Here is a 9,896-nt window from a genome sequence, read left to right as displayed (position 1 = left end):
AGTTAAATATACTAACAAGAGTATGGAAGGGAACAAAATGCCTTATCTTTGACAGTAATCCAATGGTTTTGCTAAGTTTCAGTATTATAGAGTCAATATGGTTTTTCCATGACAGTTTATAATCGATTAGGACACCGAGATATTTCACATGATCTTTGCATTCCAAGTAGGTTAATGTATTTGTTTGGTGATCGTTAATATATATTGTAGGAAGAAATGAAAGGCGTTTTTGATAAGGGCGAAAAATTACGAAATTTGTTTTATTGAGATTAAGGGTTAGTTTGTTAGATACTAACCACTGGTACACATTATGTAGTTCAACATTCATTTCTTTTTCAAGAGTTTTAAGGTCTTTGTGGTTGTGAAGAATATTTGTGTCATCAGCAAATAAATAGAATTTCAATTTCTTTGAGCTGCAGTAAATGTCGTTGACATACAGGAGAAAGAGCAATGGTCCCAAGACTAAGCCTTGAGGAACTCCACAAGTAATAAGAGTCAATTGCTTCCGATCGTTTGTAGAGTTGTTAAGTGTAAGAAACAGGAGCGATTTCATGAATATGCAGGTATTTGTTATTCTACCGCTCTAGACAACATGAGAAAATTCTTGGCTCCATTAGTAAAGTTTGCCACTCACAGTATGAAAGGTGGTGGCGCTAGCGACGCAGGCTTCACATCAGCTGATCCAGAACTCAAGGACAGGCACGCTGGTTGGAAGAACCCAAACACTAAGCTCAGATATCAGAAGCGATCTACCGAGGAATTAATCGAGATTACAACGTGTATCAGAGGTTGATTTGAGTTTCATTGTCTATTAGTGTCAATTTCCAGCTGAACGGGGAAGCGAGAGTTGTTTCTTGGCCCCGTCCAGATTTCCTCCATCGTCTCCATGCTGCGACATATGGGTTTTTTTCTGACCTCCCTGATGCACTTCCAATTGTTAATAGGCACGGCGTTAGATCGTTATCAAATTTCTACTTTATTATTCATAAACATCCTTTTTTCCTTGCTTGTTTCATACGATACTTTATTTTATATTTATATAATTGTATATAGACCAACTCAAAAGAACACTGGGGAAAACACTACAGGTATTCGATACTTCAAACTGCCATTTGTGGGTGACTTCTCTACCGTCACACGCAAAAAACTGAAACACTTGTTGGACGTTTATTGCAAAGATATAGACATCAGAAATGTTTTTTTCTTCTTCAAAATCAAGAATTTTATCAGTATCAAAGATCCTATTCCAGATGTATTAAAATCTATGGTTGTGTATCAATTTACTTGTGCGGGTTCTAACTCCCGTTACATTGGCGAGACGTCACGCCACTTCGCAACCAGTGTAAAAGAGCATCTCTCGACTGACAAAATTTTCATGTTTTCAAACACCTGAACGGTTCACCTAGTTGTAACCGCAAGTGTTCGGTTGACTGTTTCAAAATTGTAGATTCAGCCAAAACTAGACTTTGTCTTAAGCTCAAAGAAGCGATCTAAATCAGCCGCTTAAAGCCAGAACTAAATGCGCAATTACAACACAACAATAATTTTTGCTTCTTGTGACTCGATTATGTAATTAACACTAGTGCACTTGTATTTTAAATTTCAAATTGTAAACGTATTTAAAACAGTGAAAAGGAAACAACATATTACACTGATGATAGCATGAGTCGTGCCGAAACATGTTTTTAAAATGTTGTATCGCGAGCTTGAAATTTCTGTTTATATAATTGTAGATTTTCAAACCAAGTGATTGCAGTTGCCTCCAGATTATGGCATTGCTTGGATACTGGAGCAGGCCAGGTTCTCCAGAATATACATTCTGTCGTAATTGCTTCAGTTCAGCGTAGAAGGTAACTATAAAATGTATGCCATTTATAGCTGATCAAGGGCGCCCAGTGGAACTGATTGTTTGTAGCAAACTAATAAACAACAACGGTAATAGTTTTGGTAGGCGCTGCTAAAACTTTCCATGGATTCAATTCAGCGATACGCCGCCATTTTGAATTCTATTGTTTCAAATAGCTATTATGGGATGCTCAGGCGGAAAATTAGTATGTATTTGCCCCGTAAGCATCCCATAATAGCTTTTTGAAACAATAAAATTTAAAATGGCCGCTGTACGGCCAAAAAGGGCCTTTCATAAACAGTTCCTTGAGACATAATCGCGTTTACGGCAGCAATTTCCAATCCCACACCGTAAGAGGGTGTGGGTACGCCCAAACGGAGGGTGCAACCAGCACGCCAAACACGCCGGGGGATCGAACCCCGCCTCCACAAGAATTAAGGCAACACGTCGGAAACGGGACAAACAAAAATATTGCACCCTGGAAACGCCTCGTCTGACTTACACTCCAGAATGACAATCCACACTAGACAAACAGAACGGAAACAAGACAAACCGAATTCCTTACCTTTGTAAATACTGCCATTAAGGATGGCATATCGGGCAGTAAAGGTATTAGACTTGTCGTACGCTCTAACTTCGACAGAAATGTTCAGGGTTGAAGTACTGAGAAAGGCCCTTTCACGAAGGCCACAGCGACTGTACAAAAGATTCTTACCATAGCCGTCCTTAACGACTATCCTGAAACTGAAAAAAAAAAGGTACAATTAACTAAAATGGATATTGAAAGAAATTCCACTTGATTATGTTAAAGGATTTCACCTATTTAAATAGCGTTTTACGTTCGCAGAATGTGCGAGTAGGGCTTGTACTGAATTCATCTCAATCGTCTTCTGTTTGCATTTAGTTGGTAGATCTGTTGCAAATGTAACTCTGGCTTCCTGGCTCGGCTCTTTAAAGGAACCTGTTAACATGTGCGCATCAGCACAAGGCTGTCAACATTAGTTATACTTTGCCATAAATGTCAACAAATCTTGTCTACACCAAATTCTGAATCTCATAAAAAGTACCTGCAAACCAGCACATTCGACTATTTGCTGACTGAAAAAATATCCATCGCAAACGAAATTAAACCCGTTCTGTATGCCCTCGGCGAAGCAGCTTAGCTTAATCGATGTTTTCGTTAAATCAATAGACGACAGGTCGGCCAGTTTTGACTCTCGATGGCATGAAAAAGTGGCCTGCTCCGAATTCTTTTGAAGTTTGTAAGGATGAATACAATTTAGTACATTCATGGCTAAAAACGACCGATTGCACTTGTAGCATGGAATTGATTATATAGACAAATAAATCGCCTAGTGCGGGAGGGGTCTAGTTGGGCTTCCAACAATATGAAAACGACTATTTCACATCACAGCGACATATTTTGTCTTTTTTTCTTCATTAACTGAGAGTGCAATTAAGACTCAACACATGTACTAAGACCATTGTAACTCCTAGTCATAGGATAACCAACAAGTCAAATAAGAGGAAAAAAACCGAAGCAGAGACTCTGTATCTTACCTACAAGAATAAACTGGATCAATAGCAAGAATCACGTGATCACCATTTGGTTCATAGATGTCTCCAATGTTCCACTGACACTCATTCTCAGTTATTTTGTCACCTTTTTGGAAGGAAAGTTCTTGCAGTGGTTCCTTCACTAGACCACCGCATTCTGAATAATAGGAAGTTATTGTAAGTTGGTTATTTGAACTTCCCTTTTTGTATTGATGGAACTGTTTTCTTTGTAAACAAAAATAACACACTCGAGGGTGGCGCTATCATGAGCATAATTTCGAAAAGCCAAACTTTTATTAATGGAAACCTGAAAATGGTGATGAATTTTTCCAAAGGGTCTTGATAGTAGCAGACAACTAAAGAATTTCAAGAAAACGAAAAAACGTTTCAGTTTACAAAACATGTTTCGACAGAAACTTCTGTCATCCTCAGTTCATCCAAATGTGAGAGGCCCTATCACTGGCTAATTGCTCCTTCACACGCGTGGAAAAATGCCGGACCGTTTCGCTGACGTAACAGGCATTACAGCCTGCACATGCAAACTCTACAAAATTATGAACATTGTCACGCTTCGTGTTCAGCAGATTGTTTCCATGTTTTGGATCACGCCTGCACCAGTTTTCAACTTAAGATAAAAGAGGCTATTCATATTCAGAGAGAACAACCCTCTTTGAATCAACAATAATTACACCATGTTAATCTAAAATTGTCGCTTTAATTCTCACACTTACACGCTTTGCTTCATTCTGTTGTTAATATTTATCATAATTAGCATTTTCTACTTACTATAAATTCAGCGTCCATCGCTTTGTACTTGGATTAATTCAGGATGACAGACGTTTCTGTCGAAACATGTCTTGTAAACTTTGTCGTTTTCTTAAAATTCTCGATAAAGTTTTGTTTCAAATTACTATATAAGTGCATTGAAGCTATTAAAAGGGGGAGGAGGGTTACATGAATATTGAAGCTATAAAAGGAAGTTACTGAGGTATAATGAGTGATGCAAGCACTAGGTTGCGACAGTCTGGATATCTTTATTCAAATTTCGTTGGTGTGCCTTGGAAAAATCGCTAATGAAAGCTATTTACCGTTCGCAGTCCCTTATCTCGGGTCTCTACGGCAATTTCATCAACGCACGAGTGAATTAGGGTTAGGTTGTCTTAATTTTAACACTGATTTGACTAGAAATTAAACAAACTTGCCATACGGTTCCTTTAGCATTTCATTGTACTGTATTCAAGGTTAGATGTGAAAACATGGATCGTTTTATGGATCGAACACAAGTTATAATATATAGATTTAGCCAAGCCAAAAAGCGGAGCTCCCGCCTCTAACCCCAGAAAGCAAATTATGCACTCTTTTTTTAAATAAAAAGTTCTAATCTTGGAGCTGAGTGTCAACGTTCTTATATAATTTGGCATTATGAGACTGAAAACGTTCTTAAAGATGTTCTTAATTTTACATCATTGGTATAGTTTTTTAATAACTGAAACCTTGCGGACGTGACTAGGAAACCTATCAAAGTGCTTGCTATGATGGTGTTGAAGTTTAAGATTTTGTAACGATTATAAATTATAATATAAATACTTAATATGCCCTTAAGTATTTGGGTTAATTTACATTTCTTTACCTGTATTTCATGCTTTCATTTAAAATACAAACACCAATATAAAAACGTTCTCAATCGACTGAATCGACTCATGTCCTTAATACGTTCTTATAAGTTTGGTTAATCTCAGCCTCAACGTTCTTATAAAAAAAGGTCCTTATATTGAAAAAAAAAAAAAAAGTGTATAATATTTATGGAAGTAGTTATGCTTCTGCATAAAGTAGAAATTAATTGTCATTAGTGTGTACAGTTTACAGTGATAAAACAGATCAAACACCTGAGCTGAAAGCATGTAGTAAAGAAAAAGCCTTCCAAACAATAACCAACAATTTTACTCAACAACTAAAACTGAAATTACGTGCACAGTAATCTCTTTCACAACATTTTCGTTTGACTGACAATCTTTACTCTCTTTCTCATCACGGTTCAGAACAATAGTAAAAATCTTTACTCATTAAGAAGTCGACCTAAAGCGCAGTATATTCGCTTACTCGACTGCAATTTCTCAATCAAACAGAGCAGCTCACAACTCGGGACATCCATTTCGCACAAAAGCTAATAAATGTGATTGTTAAAATATGTCAGGATCTCTGTCAACACGGAATTGCAAACGTTTTCAGGCCTTTTTTTTTTTTTAGCTAGTTTTACAAAATATGTGAGGCAGCGAGGCATATATTAAGAAGGAAAACATTTCCTGAAAGCTAACGGTTGTAAATAAGTGTTTTGTCTCTCGCTCTATTTCTCTCAGCTTTCCATTGATTTTCATTGAAATTTCTTCGCTTAAATTTCTCAAATTTCGAAGCCTCTTCTCTCGTGCTCTTCTCTGCTCTTTATCCCTTTGCTCGTCACTAACATGATTCCTGCCAGAAAAACGCCGGTTGCCAATGCAACGCTGCCACACGATTTCCCGCCAAGGAAAATTGCCCGAATACTCCCGTGCCCAGAGGCTATCCTTTCTCCCCACCTCCACCCCGACAGTCTGTACGGGCGGACGTACGTAACGTCATAACCAAAATTTCTTGTATTGATAGATTACCCAAAAAATCTTACCATGGTGTTCCGCTGGCGCGCTTCGCGGGCGTGAGTTCCGCTATTATCCCGTAACTTAACATACCTGCCGCCACAAACGGCCCGCAAACAATCCCTACATCTTGATAGTGACCGCCGCAGTAAGGATGGTAACCAGTCTTAAAGCAGTCGAGCAGTGACGTCTCGTATCCTTGACAGTCATATTTCTCGGTTAAAATGGACCCATTGCCCTCGCCAAAATGAGCTCCATTATACAATTGGGAAAGCCTGGGAAGGCCAAGCTGATTACACAATACTCGACCTTCTTGATAACCGAACCATGAGTAGCAGACGGTCGACCAAGAGCCATTAATGTAGATCTCCACCCTTCCTTGACTGGGAGCACCTCCCTCGACTAAACGGGCGTCGCCTATAAAAAAGTTTAATAATAATGATGTCAGGTATAATAATAATCATGCCTATGCTTATTGGTTGTTTAAAATCCGGTTTTTATGTATAGTCTCAACCACAGTACGCATCGTAGGATTGTTAACAATTGTCAGTTGATTGTTGATTGTATAGTTTCAACCGTCCATTTTGTTTTGTTCGTTTGTTTGTTTTTTTGGTGTTGTTTTTCACTGTGGTCTTCGTCTGTTCGTCCGCTCTGCGTTCTCCTAAGATTGCATTTGACTATATTTGTCACTTTAACAAAACGATCACAAAACTTGAAAAAAGGGGAACTCATTTGTGTCAACTTCTCTTAAATTGAGCGCGCAATGATATAAAATTGAATTATAATAAGGTAATATATTAATATATCAAATGCTATTTATGTGTAATTTTTGATTGATGATAAGTGCAAGTTCATTTGTAGAAAAAAAGTAGACAAAAACTGGCTGTAATGCGCTTCTATTGTTTAGACAACTCTGTCCAACAGACCAACATAGTTATTGCGTGGCTTATGGAAAGCAACCAATCAGTCAATCAATCCGGCAATCACAAAATCAATGGAATAGAACAGTTACGTTGCAGCAGCGTGAGAAGCGAACTGTCCGTGGCTAATTAATCGAAGGCAAACCAGAAATCCTTTAAAGTGTATGACACAACATTTTTCATTAGCTTGTTTAAAAGATCTTTCAAAATGATGAAGAACGGAGTTTATTTTACTGTGATAGCTCCCTTGGTTGCCGAGTTATTCAAGATTTTGATTTATGCAAATTAGACGACTTGTGCCGTCACATAGTGGACACAAAATGATGTAAAATCACAAAAAATGGAATATCTGTGAAGACGTTTTCTCTATAGAACTGAAACTTTTTACAGTTCTTATACTTAATACAAAGTTCCATGATATGGCCCACTGTGACGTTTCCTTAGCAACGCAATGGGCTCTAGGCCCTCTCCATCCAAAGGGTAAAATCAGTGTTTCTCTCCCCAATATGGGTTATTTGCTCTTAATGTTCATTCAGTGGGTGTGAGCGAATATGGACATTACACAGCATAAGCACAAGGAAGTCTGTTAGACTCTGGAGCAACAAAGAAGGCATTTTTCATTTCGGGAAAGTAGAGGTCTGGTAAGGTGACATCATAATCAATATCACAATGTGTAGTTTTAGCAGCACATCAACCCTGCAAAATCTCAACCCTGCAGACGTAGTATTTGCAAAGATATTCCATATTTTGTGATCTTACATCATTCTGTGTCCACTATGTGACGTCACAAGTCCCCTAATTTGCATAAATCAAAATCTTGAATAATGCGGCAACCAAGAGTGCCATTACAATAAAGTAAACGCCATTCTTCATCTTCTTTAAAGCTCTTTCGAACAAGCTAATAAAAAATTTTGTGTCATATGCACTTTAAAAATCCCACCGTAACTAATTAATCGAAATTGAATCGAAATTGCTCCGACGGAATCTATCAAACTCGAACCATGAATCACATCTAGTTATTTAGTGCTAAAAAAGATATATTTTGGACTTGCAAGCCGTTCAGTCAAATACTGTGCCTTTTCACGTTCGACGGACAGTTTCCGACCTAATTTGCCAATCGGGTGTCAAGTTAACTGAGTTTGTACTGTAAAAAAAAAACACCAAAAACGCTTCCATTATCGACGCTTCTGACTCATTTTAAGGGAAGGCTGCTTGCTGCTTAATTCTGAGAATTGCTTAGCGTTCATAGTAGATAACATTTAAACCACAAAATCTCGAAAATATTTGAACAAAAATCCAAATATATATTCTTCTAAGCCTAACTTTAAGGTACCATAATTTGGGTCCGCAAGCACTGAGATCACTGCCCCTGAAAAACAAAGAAAAACATAATGATTAATGTTAAGCGATGAAGCTAGCACTGCTTGGGAGTCCAATAATTAGATGCAAGAGCAGTGTAACGCAAGTTTGATCAACCTAAACTGTTTACAGTTGGCTCATTTTCTCAGTCCCGGTCAAAAAGAGTTTTACAATTTCAAATGTCTATATAAACTGCCATAAGGCTGTTGAAACCTGCATTCGCATATGGAGTTTTGGTTCGGTATTGTGCCATAAAAATTCTACTCCAATATACGATCTTTACCAATTGGTTGAACTAAATTTGTAATATATTATGCATCTGAGATGTTCCAAGAAGCAATAGAAATATTGGCTTGCTTCGAACACTTCGAAATCGGTCCACTGTCACCACCATGGCTCAGATGCGAACGCTGAAACCTCGTAACAACCATGTAAAAAATAAGGATGGCCAAGATCCATCTGCAGTTTCGACATTGTGTAACGACAAGATTGCATCTTTCCTGGTAAACGTTGGATATGTATGCCACACAATTATTCCGGAGCTCGATAAGTTTACTGACAACAACCGTCTCGGGATGTACCCTTGCCCAATCAGCGTCTCCGTAGCAAAGTTCGACTGGCTGTTATTGTTATCGTGGGATAGCAAGCTTGCATCTGCAACGCTGTATCGGGCCCGTTTATATAGTCCAATTGACAAGATTTCTGCCATCAATAGGAATCTTCCCTCCACCCAGGTTCAATGCAAGAACAGCGTGACCTTCCTTACCTCTCCTGATGGTCCTGTGTTAATCGAAAGAACTGGAGGTTAAAAGTTTCTATTCGAAAAGCAAGACAGTAACTTCAGTTCAGCGATGGAACACCCTGAAACAGCGCCTTGGTGTGACACTAAGTGGAACGCTGGCAGAAATACGGACAGCGGCTGACAATCATTTGAAGAAAACAGAGGTGGAGTACAAACAAAGGCTATGGCAAGAAACAAATCAATTTCTGTGACCACACAAGATCACATTGAAGCGATCACCCTGATTGATCAGGAGCTTGTGTACACTGCAGTTTCCAGCTTGAAGAGATACGAAGATACGATGGATATGGATTTTGTGCCGTCTTTCACTACAGTGAGAGTTAAGTATCCATTGTCAGTCTCTCTGTTAGCAATAACAAGATCTTCGCTTCTCGTGATGAAGGGATTACTGTGGTGGATCTCCAGTCATATACACTTCATATGATCTATAATCACAGAATGCTAAATGCAGTGCGGTCGCATTTGAGAAAGGCATTCTCTTTACTGACCAGCTGAGACCGACCCTTTATAAGACAGGCGAAGACAACAACATTGAGAAGTTTGCTGGATGTGAAGTAGAAGGTTGCCAAGATGGACCAGTAGCCGAATGCAAGTTCAAACAACCAATGGGTGCCTACGTGGAATTTGACAACATCGTTTACGTTTGTGATGCGCAGCCAAATTCACTGAAAATCGTGACACCACTCTGTGAAACAGCCAAAAACTAAAGGCTTTGGGGCATTTGAATGACGCCTTCTCAGTACACGGCAAGAAAGAGTTAGACCCGTTTTAACAACCGAATC

At 38.6% G+C, this 9,896-nt stretch overlaps 1 protein-coding gene across 1 annotated transcript in view; it reads right to left on the bottom strand.

Annotated features, from left to right (window-relative positions):
- Positions 1-630: 630 nt before the first annotated feature.
- LOC138056093 (scavenger receptor cysteine-rich domain superfamily protein-like) overlaps positions 631-9,896 on the bottom strand; it is a 24,210-nt gene continuing 14,944 nt past the window's right edge. Inside the window, exons 2-6 of the mRNA XM_068901931.1 lie at positions 8,287-8,322; positions 6,127-6,450; positions 3,407-3,560; positions 2,412-2,590; positions 631-704 (exon numbers count right to left, since the gene is read on the bottom strand). Of these exons, the coding sequence (XP_068758032.1) occupies positions 631-704; positions 2,412-2,590; positions 3,407-3,560; positions 6,127-6,450; positions 8,287-8,322 (767 nt within the window). The remainder of the gene's footprint in view (positions 705-2,411; positions 2,591-3,406; positions 3,561-6,126; positions 6,451-8,286; positions 8,323-9,896) is intronic.

This window comes from Montipora capricornis, chromosome 7, assembly GCF_036669925.1.
Source record: "Montipora capricornis isolate CH-2021 chromosome 7, ASM3666992v2, whole genome shotgun sequence".
Taxonomy (NCBI): Eukaryota; Metazoa; Cnidaria; class Anthozoa; order Scleractinia; family Acroporidae; genus Montipora; species Montipora capricornis.
Note: the sequence above shows the minus strand (reverse complement) of the source record. Positions and strands in the feature narration are given on the sequence as shown.